We start from the raw sequence: 19,315 nt of genomic DNA, 5'->3' as shown, positions 1-19,315 counted from the left end.
CTTCGAACGAATCGAGAAGCACTATTCTCATATTCGAATGAACAAAAGGAAGGGGAGCTCGAAGGTTCGAATTGATTCGGACGAAAACAAGAATACGAATCGGCTTAACTTTCGAACGAATATCATTCGAACGAAAACAAGAATAAGGGTGAATCTCCTCTACGTGGTTCACTAAAAGCTAGAGTACGGTCTGACGAGTTTCGAAACATATGCATCCTAGAATTGTCTAATAAAATTTTCACCGTCCGATAAATCTTACAGAAATGTTGGAGTACTACGTACTCACGCATCACATGTTTATTTACTTCAACGCAGCATACGATACCGTCGATCGTGGTCAGCTATGACAAATATACAGATTTTCTTGCAGAGAAAGAGCGCTCTTTTGAGCTTCGTTAGTTCTCCGACAAACCTCCCAGGTGGCTTCGAGGTACGGTGCTAGTCTAACAAGCCAGTCGTCGAATGTTCGAATCTCGGCTGGGTGCTGCTCCTATATAGAGTCAGTAGGATCGTTGCACTAATCCCGTTCAATGAAATGTCCCGTGACTATGAAAAACTAATAACCAATGAACCAATCAGAATAGACCGATGTGATGCAAAAGGACTATAGATTGAAAACTCGGAACGTAGAACTGCCGATCTATCAACTTCCAAAAGAGCACTCGAGTGCTCTCCAAGGTATTGAAGAGCCGCAAGTTCGACGTCGTTGCGCTGCGGTGTGCTGAAAGGGCTCAACAGTACGGACGTTCAGAGATGGACATACCATCTATCAGAGCTGCGGCAACACACACAAGCTGAGTACAGCTTTGATAGTGATGGGCGAGATGCGAAATCGGGGCCCCTATTCTTACAGTCACCTCACCTCACCTTACTTCTCTCACGCGCCCTATTCTCACAGTCACCTCACTTCACCTAACGGCTCCCCGTATGATTTGTACAGTCAACCAGGTGGGCGGAGTCACCCATGTGACTGTGCGGATCGCAGATTATCACCTCATCTAAAAAATTTAGGTGAGGTGACAGTGAGAATAAGGCCCCGGGTGACTAGGACAATCAATCCTTGAATCCGAATGTGCAGGTTGAGAATCAAGGGCCAGTTCTTCAACATAAGCATCATCACCGTTTACAACGAGACTGCAAGGAGGAATTGTAGTTGGAGCATGAATACGACCGCTGCCTAATACATAGGACTCTATTCTGTAAGTCACGTCGAGAACGCGAACGCGGAAAGACACAGCCAGAAGAAAATGTAGCGAACCCTAATTTTCCGGGAGTATGCATAGTTGACGCGACTGCATCGTTCTCAGGAAACACGATAGCTTTACCAGAAACTCAACGGATCTCGTAAAGGCTTTGTGTCGCTAGCCGAAATGTGCCGGGATAACATTGACAGTATTTTGACGGACGATCATGAGGTAACCGAAAGGTGGAAGCAGATGAAGCTCTGAATGTTGCCCAGCCGGAGAACCATTTCTACGGTGCGACTTACGAAGATATGGCGGCCCTAATGATACGTGAAGTTAAGGAGACCATCATGCAGCTATAGAATAATCACCTTTATTCTTGTTTACGTTCGAATGATATTCGTTCGAAAGTTAAGCCGATCCGTATTCTTGTTTTCGTACGAATCAATTCGAACGTTCGAACTCCCCTTGCTTTTGTTCATTCGAATATGAGAATAGTGTTTCCCGATTCGTTCGAAACAAACTATTCGTACGAATGCAGGATACGGCCGTAAACAAGATAAAGGTGAATAAAATCACTATCACTAATTGCGAACAGATTTGTGGGAATTTACCATCGAAGGGCGGTCACAACGAATCAAATATTTACACTACGGTATATCCTCCCAAAAGGCCGTGAACACAAAGTTCCCACGCATCATTTGCTCGTTGACATCAAAGTTGAATATGATACCATCGACCGAAAAGAGCTGTGAACCATCATGGTCGAAAACGGCATCAACAGGAAGCTGATTAAATTGATTCAGTCTACATGGATGATACATAGTGCTGGGTTCGAATTTCGGGTGGATTGTCAAGTTATAGAGGGCAAGCAAGGTGGTTGGGTCAGGTGGGGTAAAATCTGGCGGAGAGTTCATGGTGTCCACGGAACTGGAGACCGGTAGCCCATAACCAAGTGAATTAGAGAAATTTTGTGCATCGGAAATTTTCCGCATCGTGGCACTCTAGGAGGTCTGTCACAAAGACGAGAAGGTGAGGAAGATCCGTACGGCAAAACCGTTTTATACCATGGTATACTAGAGGTATACGGTTGAGTCTCCAACAGGATATGAGGAATGTGCTGGATGATACAGCAATGAAATGAATAGCATTGCAACTAAAATCGCCATAAAATAATAAAAATCATGTACTTTATATTTCGGACATGGTCAATTTTTTAGTCAAAGATTTCTATATGCTTCGCTAAAAACGTAAATCACAAACTACTTAGTATACAATATATTTGAGCATAAAGGGACGACTGAGCCTTAACTACATTGGTGATTTTTTGTGCGCAATTTCCGCATTTTATCCGTATTTTTTAGAAACTGTCTCAAGCACTTTTTTACATTTTTTATGCTAGTCCTACAAGTAATCACCTTTATTCTTGTTTACGGCCGTATCCTGCATTCGTACGAATAGTTTGTTTCGAACGAAGCGGGAAGCACTATTCTCATATTCGAATGAACAAAAGGAAGGGGCGTTCGAACGTTCGAATTGATTCGAACGAAGACAAAAATACGAATCGGCATAACTTTCGAACGAATGTCATTCGAACGAAAACAAGAATAAGGCTGAATATTATAAACTTCACTACTCACTCATAACCAAATAAGTAATCAAAGTTGTTCATAAAACAAATGGTTTCTTATGAATTTTTCGAAGCTCGAACGAAATTAAGAAGACTCGCGATGTGCTATACGAAGGTTCAAAACATCATGCATAATAGATGACAACTATGTTGTAGTTTTATTTCCATAGCACCCCCTTCTATATTTTTTGCAATTCCATGCATCGATGACCGGTTTCTTTATACTCCATCCTGGAAGACCACAAGAGTTGCGCTAACTCCGCAAACTGAGAAAATTGAGGTGGTATGAATCAGTTCCCTTGTATCGACCTAATTTTCAACTTAAGAAATTCATCCCCGATTGACCGAAATGTTCGAAATACAATAAATTCTTGGTTGACCAACTTAGGGTTATACCACAGACTGTCTGTTAGTCTGTGGTTATACTTTCTGTTCGTCAGACTGTAGTCTTCGATTTAAGTCTTGTCATTGTACGCACACTGCACTTGTCTCTTGTTCTTGTACTTCATTCTCGCCGATTGCACTTTCCGCAGGCCGCAGCACAATAGGTGTCTCAGGATGCTTCCGTTTGACGTGATTCTCCAGCAGTCTTCGATGGCTGTAGTCAGCGCTACACTTAATACAGACGTAGGGCCGTTCTTTTGTGTGCGTGCGGAGATGCATTTCAAGGGTTGTCTCCCGCTGGAACGCCATCGCACAATAGGAACATTTAAATTTTGGATCCTTATTGTGTATTAGCATGTGGCGGTTCAAGCCGTGGCTGCAAAAGGGAAAGTTAATAGAATTTATTGAAGTACACATCAAAGTTACAGTAAATCGCAAAGTATGGCATTCACCCATAATAAAAAGCACATTTTGAATGATCGTTCTTCATTTTTATTCTAAGATCGATCATTTCATCGCTCACATGATACTTACAATTATATAAAAATTATCTGAGAATTAATCGGAAGAATCGTTTATTTGATTCATCGTACACGCAAGAAATCTTGCACCTAATTTATTGCACTGGGCCATGAGAAGTTAAACGAACAAAAAAATGGGTTTATTAGTATATTTTAGTGTAACTGAAGATACAAATTCGTCAATTCATCAATAATCTCTACAACTTGGGCTTAGTACATTCATCACGTGAAAAATTTTGCACGAAGCTTTTGACCAACAGCTTCACAGGATCCAATTAGTTCAAGATTTGAAGCTTCCAGGGTATAAAATATTTACTCAGCCTTCTGCATATCTAAACACAAAATTGTAAAATTTGGCTATGGAGTAGAGGCAACTCACAAGCCCAAGAGAGTTTAAAACAGAAGACATACCCAATTTGAGGTGGGTTAAGTTCTATCATCAAATCTTATTTATGAACATGATACCAAAGTCAATAAATACCTAGCTTCGTATTGCTCAATATACAAAACTACTAAGATGCTCAATATAGAAAGAGCCAGTCATTTAATTTAGTACAAAACACAGACTGTGTGAGTTTTTTTTAGTAGCTAAGTAGTAAATAAAGAAAACGAAAATTTACACTATAATAAAAAGCAAAATGACTTATTTTGTAAATGGTTTAAACTGTATTCTCAATAATTGAAATAATGGACAAACTAAGTTTAAGAGTTGTACGGTTTTGCGATTAATATATTTTTCGTAGATTTTGTAACTTACGTGGTTCGAAATTGTTTGCCACAGTCTTGACAAGTCTTATTGCGTTCCTGGTGAGTCGCGAATTTATGGTGGTAGAGAGCTAGTCCTGAATTTAGCACTTTATCACATTTATCGCAGGGGTAATTTCCATCGGAATGTTTGTAACCGATGTGACGTTTGAGTTTATGCTTGCAGTGAAACGATGACTTGCATCCGTCCCTAGGGCATACATACGGTTTTATACCTAGTAATTAAACAGATCACTACGTGATGCTTGAAATAAACACATTAATTAACAGATACGGTAACACGAACCTTTATGCATATTCAAATGACCTGGAATTAGGGTCTTGTGTACCATTTTTCCGCAAATTTCACATGTAACTAGTGCTCCCGTGTATTCGTCCTTATAGCTTCGTTTAACTCTTTTTTTCTTCTCGTCTCTAGAGCACTCCGGTGAATCAATTGGTGATGGCAAATCGTCTACTTTTTCTTCCTGTGGTTCATTGTTGTTTAGAATATCGTTAAATAAATCATCTGTGCTTATATCATCGAACAAGTTTTCGTCGATGTACTCCACGTCGGAGTATCGAATTTCTCCGTCAAACAGATCGAGCACAGAGTTGCTGTCCAGATCGTCCTCGCGGCCACTTTCTTCAATTTCTCTGCGCAGCATATCCTGTATGTTGTGACAGTTTTCTTTGAACTCCGAAAAGTCTTTTATCGTATAGTAACAGTCGTCACATATTTCCAATGGTAGCAAGTCGTTGGCGATATCAAACTGTTAGGGAAATCATTCGAGCAATTTATGTTGTACACATATTCCTATATGAACAATGTGTAATTGAAGAAAAATTACTAACCTTGATTTGTACGCAATTTTCCACCATCGTTAAAACCGTTTGATCAGCAATGGTTTGGTTGAGATTGCTAACTTCCATACACAACCGACAAATAGCATCCATAGTTGCATGTAATTTTCTCAATTTGGTGGTTTCCTGAGGCAAATAAAATCGTTACTACATACATATTTGCATACATAATGCTAATGAGTGACAACAAATTCATAATGATTGGTCAATTGGTCCGTTCAATGGCAGCATCCTAAGCTTGCCTTCTCGTATTGCACAAAGAAAAATAATTCAAATGTTATAAAATCAGAGGACTAAAATGCTGCTGGTGTAATTATGCTGCATAACTAAACATAAACTATTTGATAGTAATTGGAATGCCTGATTATTCAATTACAAAGCCAAACTATACGTTCACTTTTGTCATAAAAACAGTTAATAGGTAATAAACACACATAATAGAATAGGTCGACCTCCAGTAGATAATATTGTCCTGCAGTTGTTACAGTTGAGTCCGAGTAGTTCGGGATACTCCCATTAGGAAACGAACCGACTCAAACCCAACGTAATTCTGCGTAATTCCAAGAGATTCAAAAGTGCCCCCAAAATGGGGCTGGTACCGAATGGCCGAAACACAAATGGCCGAGTCACTAGCCTAGGTTTACTGACTAGTAGGGATTATTCCTTAGTTAAGTCCGGACGAGTGGCAGCGAGTAAGGACAGCACATATCCAACATTAGTGCAGGCTGAAGGCTGTGATTATTTTCGGCCGAATATGTTGTTCTGCCATTCGTGTTTCAGGCTTTGGTGATTCGATCGTTCGTGAATCGGCCATTAGATATATTATGCCATTTGTTATTTCGGCTATTTGTGTTTCGGCCATTTGTAGGTAATCCCCCAAAATGGACACGTGACAGTGATATTTTATGTTTTCTTTGATCAGCTTCAGTTTCTGAAAACGCATTCTCCGCTGTTTGCTATCCCAAGAAACATTTTTGTTTAAAAGTAGCTTATTCAACTATTGTACAGCTAACACCAATTAAGCAAGCTGCTATACAACAAATATGTTCCTTGGGATATCATGTATATCATATGCTGCATTGAAACCAACGAAAATATGTAGTTGAACGAGCACATTGAACCTCTGACAGTTTTGAAGAATTTGTTGGACTGTGAAAATCTGATTCGTGGTGGCATGGGTTGCATGGTTGCATGGTAGCATGCAAAGTTACCTAATCTACTTTGACATGCAAGTGGTCGTAAGTTTGAATCTTTATAAAAAAAGCGCATGCAACCGTTAAGCCCGACTGATACTGTCCTACGAATTCTCTTGCTATTGGAGGATGACACATGGTTTGAGAGAACACCAGCGTTGATAATGTCATGGTAATTAGAGCAATCAAGCCGATCGTCCTTTTTATAGATGGGACAAACCACGCCTTCCTTTGGTAGTTTGTCTCTACCCAAATCCTGAAAATTACCCAATAATATGCCATAAATAGTTGATTCTTTCTGTCCCGCTACTGTGAAGTTGGTGGGATTGTCAGTGTTCACTACCGTAGACTTAGTTTGTGCTACATTGACTGTGAGACCTATTGCCGGAGAGATCATTTAACTTGCTCTGCATATCATTTCGTCATTGTGCGAGCAAGACAATGTCGTCGACTAGGTCTAGGTCATTTAGCTGCTCCATCGTTAGACGATTCCGAGGCAATCTCGGGGCAATTTGGTCTACTGCCAATTGCTCCAAATAATATCTCATCCATAACGATGACTCGATGAGAAACATAAGCGGTGATAAAATGCAACCCTGTCCCGCGCCAGCAGTAACCCTTATTGGATCGTACAAGACGCCGTCGTGTAAAACCTTGCACGAGAAAGCCTCGTACTGAGCCTTGATGAAATGGACTAGCTTATCTAGAACTCCTCTACCCCTAAGTGCGCCCTACATATTTCCATGATTGAGTCGATCGAACGCTTTTTCAAAGTCAACGAACACCAGTAAGAGAGTCCTGGAATTCGTTGATCTGCTCCAATATAATGCGGAGCGTTATGATATGGTCTACACTTGATCGGATAGCACGGAATCCAGCTTGCTGCCGCTGGAGAGTATCGTCGATCTTCTCCTGGATCCGGATAAGGTTTGTTTGCGACAAAATTTGGACACCCCTAAACACACACAGCTTTGGAAATACATTAACAATGAGTGAAATATTTTGCAGAGTGGTAGACGTATGTTTGTTCTTTCTGAAAATATAACACTTGTTTATATTACAAGCGCTCAGCGTAAAATGGCGTCGAAAGAAGAGCAGGTGCGAAAAGCAATTGTGTGCGGTCACAATGGAAATCCGGATCTTTTGTAAGAAAACTTGCAAAAAGCTTGGATTTCCTCCAAGCACTGTTCACAGTGTTTTAAAATCGTTCGATACTCGCTTGACAACAGTTAGGAAGAAGGGAAGTGGAACAAAAACGGATCTGAGGAACCACCACAAGGATGCGAAGGTACTATAAAACAAATATTACGGAGGAGACCAGATCTTTCTGTACGTACCATTGCTCGTAAAATAAAAATGTCGCCAACATTCGTGCACACTTCTAAGCAACGACAAGGCATGAAGTCTTTCAAGGTGAGGACTGTGCCAAACCGTAATGATAAGCAAAATACGACGGCCAAAACACGCGCTCGTAAGCTTTATCGCGAATATTTAACGAAGTTTCCATGCGTTATAATGGACGATGAAACGTATGTCCTAGAAGACTTTAAACAGCTTCCTGGTATGTCTTTTTACACTGCCATGAAACGGAATGGCGTTGCAGAGCATTTTAGGACAAAAAAGAAAGCAAAATTCCCCAAAAAATATATAGTATGGCAGGCCATATGCAGCTGTGGTCGAGCAAGCAAAAGTTACATCACTACGGGAACGCTTAACAAGGAAATATACCGTGAAGAATGCCTGCAGAAACGATTGTTACTGCTCCTACACAGCCATGATGTACCCTTGCTGTTTTGGCCTGATTTGGTATCCTGTCACTACGCCAAAGATGTTTTGGAATGGTATGATGCTAATGGAGTCTATATTGTACCAAAGGAGGCGAATCCACCTAACTGTCCAGAGTTACGCCCCAGCGAGCGGTATTGGGCTTTAGTGAAGAGAGGTGTGTCCCAGCACAAACAACAAGCAACAACTATAGATAAATTTCGAAAATCTTGGACCAACGCAGCTAAATTGGTTGCCAACAAGTCTGCGCTGACCCTCATGGCAAGGGTAAACTCCAAAGTTCACCAATTTTTCCTGCAGACCAAATAAGTAATGTTAATTTGTTTGATAATTGAATCGTTTGTTTGAGAAACCCTACAAGACCACTCGACACTATTGTTGGAAAACAACAAAAAACTGATTTTCTCAAAATTTTGAACCAATCCTTATATTTTTTGGTATGAGGTTCTATGATAGTATTTAAAATACATTATGTAGACTTATCTTTTTATCAAAATAATGATTCTAGCTAAAATTACAAGGCTTTAAAGTTGATGGATATTTGGGGTTTCTCCTTGGGTTTCTCAAACAAACGAGAAATTGACGGTGCACTTAAGTAGTTTTAGGCCGTTTTTATTTAAACTTGTGATCTATCGATGTTCATAGTATGTTATTTGCTACCATATGACACTGGGGATGTTAAATTAGTACGTACCGCTAAGAAGAAGAAGAAGGGGGACGGGCGCCAAATATTATTTATTAAAGATTTTAATGTAGAATAATACAAGTTTTAGAAAAAGTTTTGTACTTTTTTAATCGAAATTTTTATCATAGTTTGCATTTACCTATTGAAAAATAAAAGGTAAATGGAATAACAGCGATTTTTGAATTGCATAAATGGTCAAGAGTAACACGAATTCATATCGAATAGAATCCCTTGATACTTTGCTAGTAGTAAATTAAAGATATTATAACCAGAAATTTAAATCTTGGATAACAACCGTACTATGATTATGGAGCAGAATCTGAGAATAAGGGTCTGTTCTCAACTTACGTTATACCAAAATGAAATGGAGATACATGAACAGCACCTTTATTACTTCGAACGGATAAACTATTGATTTTACAGTTACTCGGGAGTGCTCGACGGATTGCTCGCATTAAAAAAGCAACGAGCTAACAAAAAAGATAAATAGAAGGTTAAACCTTTTATTTATATATTGTGCTATTATTAACATTGTATAGTAAATTGTGGGTTACTACTTTTGTGAGAAACGCATGGATAGTTTAGTCTGTCGATTTCCGGAACGAGATTGCTACATTTTTTACTGTATCTAGATTACAAGAATGGTTTATTTACGTTTATCTTGTCGACCAACTAATCCAAGCTTATCTACATTTGCGATCAGCTCTCATTTTTTCAGCTAAACATCCTTTCCTTTCGATTTTATACACTGTTCTTTTACTTTTAATAACTTTCGCCTTGTATACTGTAGTCCACCGAACACTATGTTTCTTCTTTTTGACCGTGTCCAAGTCGTAATTTTTTGATTCCGAAGAAATTTTTATACTATTGAATTGTGTTGCAAATACTGCCTATAACGTTGCACGTAAATATTGAATGATAATTTTGTACCTATCGCAGCGCCGCTCTAGGTGATTATCGGAAACATGGATATTTGGGGTTTCTCAAACAAACGGATATTTGCAACCCCAATTAAAAGGGGTTCGTGGAACTAACTTTGTCTGGAATTTTGAGGGAAGGTATAGATATCGTCAAAGATTCTAAAACTGTTAAAAAGTCAATTTTCGTAAAAATGGCGTTTGTGGGGTTTCTCAAACAAACGATTCAATTATTAACGATACACACATAAATGATATAAAATTGTTTCATGGATTAAACTTCTAGCAAATTTGTTTTATTGCAAAATTAAGGTGTCCAGATTTTGTCACGAACAAGCCTTACAGAGCAACGTGATGCCATGTCAGTTACCGCATTCAGTTAGGTCTCCTGACCAATATTCGCTGCAACCAGTTAATCGGAAAAGTGGCGGTTTCCCATATAATGCAGAAAAGCTGATACATCATCTGGGCTGACCAAGATGTGTCAGCTTTGAGCATCTCGGCAGAAATACAGTCTATCCCTGGAGCTCTATTGGATTTTATGCTTTCAATGGTTGCTTCAATTTCATCCAGTAATGGCGCCTCGGAGTTGACGCGATCAATTCGGCGAACCGTTGGCGTCATACGCCAAAATGTTCAAAATGTTCAGTCTATCATTTAAGCTGTTCTATACGGTCAGTCAGTAGCTGACCAACTCTGTCCTTTAGCGGAATCTTTGTATTCATCCTGGCACCACTAAGGCGGCGAGAAATATTGTACAACAAACGAATATCACCATTGGCGACGTCGATTTCTCCTGATTCGGCCTCTCTTGTCCCAAGCTCGTTTAACATCCCTCTCCAGTTTGGCGTTTCGTTGACGGGCAGCTGTCTTAGACGAGCTGGTTCGCGCTCGCTCAATGCCGGCTTTCGCCTCTCTTCGCTCGTCGATCTTCCTCCAAGTTTCATCCGAAATTCACTCCCTCCACCCGTTGTGCACTTTGCCGACGGTTTCGTCATTGGTTGTGATGAAGACGTTCTTGATGCCTGTCCATTGCACTTCGACGGTTCCACCAGGTGGCAACTTCGAGTCTCGGGATTCAAGTTGTACGACAAAGGCCCTTTTCACTTCAGGATTCTCCAATTGGAGGACATCGTAACGGCACTCAGCTTGCTCCTCCCGTCGTTGCACACGTGCGACGCGCAAACGTATCTCAGCGTTAACAAGGTGATCGTCGGATGCAATATCAGCGCTGCGTTTATTAAGTTTACCGAATGCTGCATCCGTCAGCGTTATTAAAAGTTTTCAATTTTGTGGGTTTACTGTCAAACTGACGCTGATGGATGCGTTGACGCAGCATTCTTTTTGGGCCTCTAGGTACATCAAGAAGGCATCTTCGCCATTTTCGGCTGATGTATTCGATTTGGTTTTCTATTCCGCTATCGCATGAAACCCACGTGACTATGTGCTGGTCTATAGGGAAAGAGCGATCCACCAATGACCATGTTGTTATAACCACAGCTGTAAATAGCTCCTCGTTTTCGCTGATCTCTCCTAAGCCATGGCGTTCTATGACGCGTTCAAGGTTTGCGTTGTTTGAGCCAATCTTCGCGTTAAAGTCGCCCTAGTGGATTTTGATGTCACCCTTCGGGATTTTCTCAATCACGCTGTTGAGCTGACTGCAGAAACTCTCTTTCTCCTGCAGGTCGTCAGCACGTGCTGGCGCATAACACTGGATTGCTGTAAGGTTTCTAACCCATGTTTTCGCTTCGTATGCTAGAGTAGAGCCAGACTTGCCCGGATGATGTCTTGTGTTGACCAGTTCCCGGCCAGCGGACCTCGCTCAGCCCCAGTATTTCAAGCACCAGGCGGCCAGCTTCCCTTGCAAGTTGAGTTTCACTCATGAAATTCTGCAATCTGCAGACCCAAGTACCATGCTTCCATTACATTTCCATATTTTCTTTTCTGCTTCTATGCCAAATGATGATCCATATAGGTATATTACTTGCCATCTTAGCTTTGTCGTTTATTTTTCTAGCCGGTCGTTCAAGGTTACACGCAATCGTGAGCCGCCCCTTACGTAGAATTGTTTTGATTGCGGAAACGATGTTTGCCTCGTGGATGTTGTAATGGACCCGTCGTCAGGATTCTCCCTTAACAAGAGAATAGAGGCACAAGGCTAGCGAAGACATTCCTTGCGCTAACGCCAGGAATTCGCATGAGTGCCTCCTTTCGCTGTCACCGTACGACCTTGGTTTTAACCAGGGTTGCTTACTCAATCTCAATTAAGGTTGCTCGTATTCCTACTGGTATCATTAAACTGGAGTTACTGTAAATTAAGTGGATCCTCCAGTTATACAGTTATAGATTTACTAACCAAACTGTATGAATTATATGGTTATGTAAGTATGTATGTATGTATGGGGTTAGCCACCATCCCATTGTATGCAAGTAGAATTACTGCAGAATCGAATTTATCTACCTAGCAACTTTCATGTCAATGCTGTTCGTGAAGGACCAAAAGGGGTTGGGTGGATCTACAAGCAATGACGCTTATATGATTCCACGGGAATATAAGACACACCCTCCAGCATAGACTTCCGGTTTCTAGATATATAACTTCGCCGTGCGAACTTATCTTGCGTGATGATTTGTGTGCTAGAAGGGCGCGTCAAAATCCTCTCCGACCTTATATGACTTGGGCTCGTTACCACATCCCTCATCCAGTCTTCGATTCATTCGATACCCTGATGCTCCTTCCCCTTTACGATAATGATGGTATATGGCAATGTAATAAGATATGTGTTAAATGAATATACATTATATGAAGATATAAGGACAAAAATAGAACAATCTCACCAGCAGTCCTTCGAATGGAATAGAGTTGCATCATTTGAGTTTACATGAGTGCTTCCATTATTGATTTAATTTTTCTTCTGGTGTCCATGAGCATTATTTAAACTTTCTTTGGCCCGAGTTTTCACTGTACAGTAGGAGATGTTTGCTCCATGAGCTAAAACGATACTTATATAATTAAAATAATTTATGTTAAGCTTACCTACTAACAAGGTCGTGTGGCTCAGCCGTCACCCAAACCCGCAGTTTTGAGATCAGGCAGCCGGGAACCACCCATCATTGCACCTCTTAGCTTGGCTACTCAATTGAGCATTACCGGGTAAGGCCACGTGGGGGCGCTAGGTACGGGCTTGGGATGGCTGGAGCTATGTTGGACGGCTCCTCATTTGCCTTCCCCATTTCATACCCACGATATGAATTATATGGTTATTGACTAAAAATGTGGTGACTAATTCGAGTAAAAAAGTGTCAACTCCCAATTATACAGCTCACGATAGCAAAGTGCTTATTAGTGATAGTTAAGATAATGATGATTACACCATTATACACAGCTGAAACTAACCATTGTTTGTCGTGGTAGGATCGTTTAATAGAAGATGCTTCTGACTCTGGTACTCGTCTTTGCCTTGATTACGAAGTATCAGTTTAACCGTAGTTTTGATTGAATGCCCATGGTGTTCTTTAATATTTCACCATAATCACTTATCGGCTGATTCGATCGAGTGTTATTTAGTAGATTCGAAACAGTCCGTGATCAAAAAGCACAACAAACATTAACAATGTATCAGTTGGTTTTTTCAATCTGAATTTTCCAAGTCCCTATGATGGTCAATATAGAGTTTCATCGGCGTTCGGCTGTTTTCCAGCCAGGTGTAAAGGTGCAAAATGATAATTGTAGTTTACGATAGTAAATGCTTGTTACTGCCAGTTTAGATGATAATTGAACCTTAATGATTCAAGATAATGACCATCGGAACATTTTTATAGAACATGTATCAAAAGCATACGGATGAACACAGCACTCGCTATTAAGTTTATACCGAAAGCAATCGCTGAATGTACTGAGCGAAGAGCCTTAACCCATTATTTCTTTAATGATTGTTAATAAAAAGTGATAGTGGAAGTTTTATGATCATTTTATGGGCAACCGTTGGTGGTACTTGAGCAAATAGTTCAATATAATCTCTCAAGTTTGCATTTCAAAAAAGCCGAACAAAACGATTTAAATGCTGTTACCTAGAGACTATATTTTTGCCAAAATCATAATTTCTCAAAACTTCACTATCGGAAGAAGGTCAATGCAATTTCAAGCGTAATTGAATACCTGTGTGTATGCTGTATGAGAGACAACTAACGATTTTTATGAAAACATTATGACATGAGATCACGTGCTGCATTTCTTTTGATCGACCTTTGACTCTAGGTTCAAGTTGTAATCACCATATTAGGTACACCGGCTTATTTTTCCTATGGTAATTTCACATAAGTCTTGGTTTCGAAAATGCATTGGTTCTACCTTGTGCGCTTCTAATTCGTTTTGTATTTGTTTTTGGTCGATCAACTATTCAGGAGCTTTTCTCTGAAATCCTTTACATATGCCTTATTCGAATGTTGCAGTTCCAACCACCGTACTAATGCAAGTAATTTGGTTTTGTTACCATTTTACCATTTAAATTGCAGGTTCGAGTTCCAAATTCAAGGAAATTCCGTGATTATTCACTGCATCTTTTGAAAGAATAAATAAGCACTTTCTAACAGAAACAGACACTATCCTTGTATTGAGTAGTTTATGCATTGCTTGTGACGAAACGAACTGCAATTTAATCGGATTGAATAACTTGCAAAAATTTTCCATTAATGTGCTAGTTTCTAGCTCTACACTCAGTTGTATCTAAAATGACTTTGAATACAGCGACCAGTTCAAGCGTCACTCTCAGATGATTCATTTCAACAAATGTTAATCTCTAATTGTAGCTTAGCTTGACAGAGGACAACCTCTCTTAATTAACACGATGCCGTATACTTCTAAAACCCTTTATAATTTAGGTTTTTTAACAGCACTGGCTACAGTTAACAACTTTGTTTAATTCCTTTTTTGGTTAAATTGCAACATAATTGATTATTTTTTCTGGATGTGGACCGTTACAATTATCCTTTCACGCCTTCTTACTGAAAACGTTACCAGGAAATGTTTAACTTACTTAAAAAAACTACTTCTATTTAAACAGTGCACTAACGGAATGCTCGAAAAACACGATTCCACTACCAGCGGTATTTTCTCACTTTAAAACCAGTATTTTTTCACTTTCCAACCAGTTTTTTTTCTTTTGCTAAACGCAGAAAATTTGCTATCATTTACACAGTGAACTGAAAGACGGCACAAAAGACGAACCTACTTTTCAGGTATCTCCAAGAATCACGCGCTTGTCACCTTAATCACAGAATGAATGACAAAACTAGGCCAACGGCAGTATCGACCACAGCACACCTTTATTACGCATAAGAAATTCGCGAACCACGTGTTCACGCAACGAAGCGCTTCCTTTTACTAGTAAATGCACGCGAGCAACTTTAGTCGGTGCATGCTTGCTGCCAGCCGCGATAGTGACCAGAGCAATCGGTACGGCTAAGGCAAATGCCGCTTGTCGCGCCGGTTCATCCGTTCTGATACGTTTGTGAGACTTACTTACGTCCATGTACGTTACGCCAACAGCAGCATCAGCGCAAAGGAAGTTCGACTCCGTGGAAAACTTTCTCCCAGATGATGCACTGTTGCTTATTTGTCCAGATTCAGTTCATGCTCGGTGCATCATCCCATTTACTCACGAGTGAGCCTGTTTACATCCAAATATAATACTTAAGTCGTTTAAGCTCTACAGTTGGCCGAAGAAATTGGATCTTGATTTGCGGGTTGCGCCATGCTGGAAGGTATCATTATCCCCCCTAATGCGTACATTGTTTTTCTCATGCTGCTTTCCATGTAGCGTCATGCAACCGAAGAGTGGTTTGAATTTTCTCATCTGATCCAATGGCTTACTAAAGGGATCCAAAAGATTAAAACTCCTAGTCGAATTTTATCGAAAAGAAATTTACCGTAAATTAAATTCGATTCAATTTTGGAAGCAATGTGGGAAGAAGAGAAAAATTACACGCAAAGGAAGGTGCATCGAGGAAACCAGTTTGGATCGTTCATTATCGTATGCCTGCCCATGTGTCGTAACGATTAAATGATGAAAACGTGACTTGTTTTGTACGGACAACTGATAGCAGTGAAGCTTATCCGATTCATTTGCATTGCCACGATCAATTTAAAATGTTTATTGCAGTTGTCCTGGTTTATTGACAGTGGCCATTATACATAGCTTGCGAGGGCATTTCACTTCCCTATTGCGATGAACCAATCCTCTGTGCATCGCATAGAACATTGAATTGAAAAGCATTGTGGTAAACAAAGGCTTGGAAATGAAAGTCAAACATGTTGGTTCCGTAGAGCAGTTCAGACTGTGAGACGGTTAATACGGGCTTTTTTCCTATAATAGTATTCATAACAAATATTTATTTTTATTTACGGTTTGTAATTGTTAATTTTTAAAATTGTTTAATTTATTCTATGCGATGGATGAATATCTCCTCCCTTGGGGCGAATGACCGTTAAGCGGTTTAACACTCACACACAAAAATCTCATCTTTCAGGGGCCGATGTTCTACAATCACGACATTCAGGTTATTTTTGTTCAGTTCAGTATTTTCTGCTTCTTCTCAATGGTTTTCATTTTTTTCGGAGATATGAATGCCTAGATCGGTAGGGAAGAAATGTATGTACCGGTTATAGCCAGCACACCAATACGGACCATAACGGCCAACAATGTATGAACATCGCAGCTTCCCTAGGCCTGGTGATCCGAAGCACGTTTGCCCCACGCAGTGCCTCAGTACCGGTGTATACAAAATGACTGGTTTGATGGGGAATGTCAGCAAGCGGTGGACAGAAAATAAATTGCTTGGAAAAATTATCTGAGCATTGCCCCAAGGAAGAACTTAGCCGAATACCGACGACTATAAGGAACCAGTTAACCACAATCCTGAAAAGTAAAAAGCGCTAGAAGGAAGACAGAGATTGTGAAGAATTAGAACACCTCAATGCGGAGTTGCTGAAGGAAGTGGAACGGAAGCTAATTAAGAGTGGTAATGGAAGATGGTAATGTCTCAGCACCTAATATCCAAGAAGTCAAATGAGAAATCAGGTTGCTGAAGACCAACAAAGCCGCCGGTAAGATAAGAACCGTCTACCGACAGAGCTTTATAAACATGGCCGGGAAACAGTGGCAACGGCACTACACTGGGTTATTGCCAAGATTTGAGAGGACAAGCTACCGGAGGAATGGATTTGAAGGAGTGGTTTGTCCCATCTACAAAAGGGATGATCGGCTCGACGACTCGCGGCATAACGCTGGTGAACACCGCTTTATGCGCTTATGGCATCTTCGGCGGCGTACAGGAGAACGGGGTATGGAGGCGAAGGATGAACCATGAACTCGCACAGTTCTATGGCGAACCCAGTATCCAAAGGGTGGCTAAAGCTGAACGGATACGATAGGCAGGGCATGAGTCAAGAATGCCAGACAACTACCCTCAAATGCGGTAGGAACAAGACGACCAGGAGCGCAGCGAGCAAGATGGTTAGACCAGGTGTAGCGAGATCTGGTGGAAAGCTTCGGTGTGTATCCTTTGTTTACGAGATTACGATGGTTCACCTTCTCATACAAGTTGCGTGAGTCATTAGCCCAGAATTGTCGTTCTCCTCTTCACTCTGTCCTCCCGGCGCTTTTTCCTCAAGATCGTGGGCCACTCGCGCGCTCGTCGATACTCGGCCAGATAGCTTGTCCCTCGTGCCAATGCCATTTCTTCATTGTTTGGCATTCTCCGTCAAACCAACCGTTTCGTGCACTCGAGGTTTCTTCACCTAGCACTGCGGTTGCGGCTTTATTGACAGCCGGGCGCTCTATACGTTTTTGAGGGTTGGTCGAACCACCTAGCTCCACAGAAGAAGTTTGAGCTTCATTCAATCCGTACAAGTAGTTCTCGGCAAACCGCGGGTTGCCAAATTGCCGAATGTTTAACCGAGGATTCTAGTCGATATCCGCACCCCATAGGGTCAACTTGGTTTGATGTTCGATGATCAGGAAGATGGCTTCCAGGTGGCTTTGCGGTTATCTTTGTGGGGAATGAAAGAATGCTTCTGATCACCAGGCCTCGGTAAGTTGCAAAACTGATCCATCACTGGCCGTTCTCTTTTATGTCGGTGTACTGCAGGTTATGGGGTCCAATCACCGATTTATACATCACTTTCTTGTCGATCTGGGCGTTCATGCTCTGAAGAAGATCTTGATGTCCCGTGGCGAACAGCTGTCGTACATTGCCTCCAGCCGCGCATAGAACACTTCCTTCTCGTCGTCGGGTCTACGGTAGACCGTAGCGCGCGGGTGGCTAGACTGGTCCCCGCCAAGAGCGCCAGCTCATGGGGCACCAGAAAGGGCCTGCATTTCAGTAAAGCATTAGCAACAAAATGTCCGTTAAAAAGCTGGACTGTGCGATTTTTCATGCCACGTTACCAGTTGATTTGCAGCAAAGCAAAGCCTAGGTGCTACATTCCGTTATCGAAACTTGACCTTCTGTTTTTATACGACAGACTTTGCAGCCAGCTGCGAGTGCAGGACCAGTTGCTACGATCCTATTGACTCTAACAGCCTCTCCCAGTCGAGATTCGAACATACGACGACTGGCTTATTAGACCAGCGTCATACCTCGAAGCCAACCGGGAGCTGCAAAACTATGGCAAAAGCAGGTATAGACATTTAACGCGACCGTAACGTGCGGCGGAAACAGAAGATGAAGACCGAGAGCAAGGTGGTTTCATCATTACGCGTCTAGGGCGCAGAGGTCGGAGCAACCGGCTAAAGTGGTAAAGAAGTACTGGGCCAAAATGGACATTTTTGGGCGGAAGCGTCAGCGAGAAGGGAATGTTCAAGCCGTTATTGTTTCGTTCGGGATTTGCGGTGAACGTGGAGATACGCAGATATAGTGCGAAGTACCTACCGGAAGTTGCCGCCTTCATCAAGAGGTATCGCTCATATGACGCCCAAGTTATTTGGCCGGCCCTGGTCTTGGCCCATCGTGCTAAGAAATCACTAGAGGAGCTGAACCGGCTGAAGATAAACGTGGTGGCGACGATCACCAACTCTCCCGATGTTCCCCAAACTGCTACTAATAAAAACACGGAGCATTTACGCCAATAATTTCGTGACCATAACGGAGAAGGAATTGAACGCTAAGGCCACGGAAGAGTTGAATAATATGCCGACGTCTATCTTTTGGTCGGCCATCGGGAAGGTTCCGGTGAGCGACTGTAAACCCACCTGGCAGGGCGTCGCACCAGAAATTAGTCCATTTTTTTCCAATACATTCGTTAAGTGTTGCGAAATATTGTACGGGAAAATTGTAAATCTTGTAGGAGCACTGAATTAGGAGTCAAGGGAGCGCCAAATTTTGTTTCTGCCAAGGGCACCACAATGT

General features: G+C 41.3%; 1 protein-coding gene across 1 annotated transcript; it reads right to left on the bottom strand.

Annotated features, from left to right (window-relative positions):
* Positions 1-3,279: 3,279 nt before the first annotated feature.
* On the bottom strand, positions 3,280-6,691 carry LOC128740414 (zinc finger protein 160-like). The gene is made up of 5 exons (XM_053835953.1): positions 6,629-6,691; positions 5,319-5,453; positions 4,771-5,236; positions 4,477-4,699; positions 3,280-3,574 (listed from the first exon to the last, which is right to left on the bottom strand). The coding sequence occupies exons 1-5, from the start codon at positions 6,689-6,691 to the stop codon at positions 3,280-3,282; spliced, it is 1,182 nt and encodes a 393-aa protein (XP_053691928.1).
* Positions 6,692-19,315: the final 12,624 nt, after the last annotated feature.

The sequence above is a fragment of the Sabethes cyaneus genome, chromosome 3 (assembly GCF_943734655.1).
Source record: "Sabethes cyaneus chromosome 3, idSabCyanKW18_F2, whole genome shotgun sequence".
Taxonomy (NCBI): Eukaryota; Metazoa; Arthropoda; class Insecta; order Diptera; family Culicidae; genus Sabethes; species Sabethes cyaneus.
The sequence above is the reverse complement of the archived record's forward strand: the minus strand, read 5'-3'. Positions and strand labels throughout refer to the sequence as shown.

What these genes read in the sequence shown, in the direction of transcription:
- LOC128740414 (XM_053835953.1), bottom strand. Translation starts at nt 6,691, where the DNA reads ATGACATTATCAACGCTGGTGTTCTCTCAAACCATGTGTCATCCTCCA. An exon ending in CTCCAATAGCAAGAGAATTC is followed by an intron (nt 5,454 to 6,628) that starts GTAGGACAGTAT and finishes TATTTGCCTCAG; the next exon opens with GAAACCACCAAATTGAGAAA. An exon ending in AAAATTGCGTACAAATCAAG is followed by an intron (nt 5,237 to 5,318) that starts GTTAGTAATTTT and finishes TTTCCCTAACAG; the next exon opens with TTTGATATCGCCAACGACTT.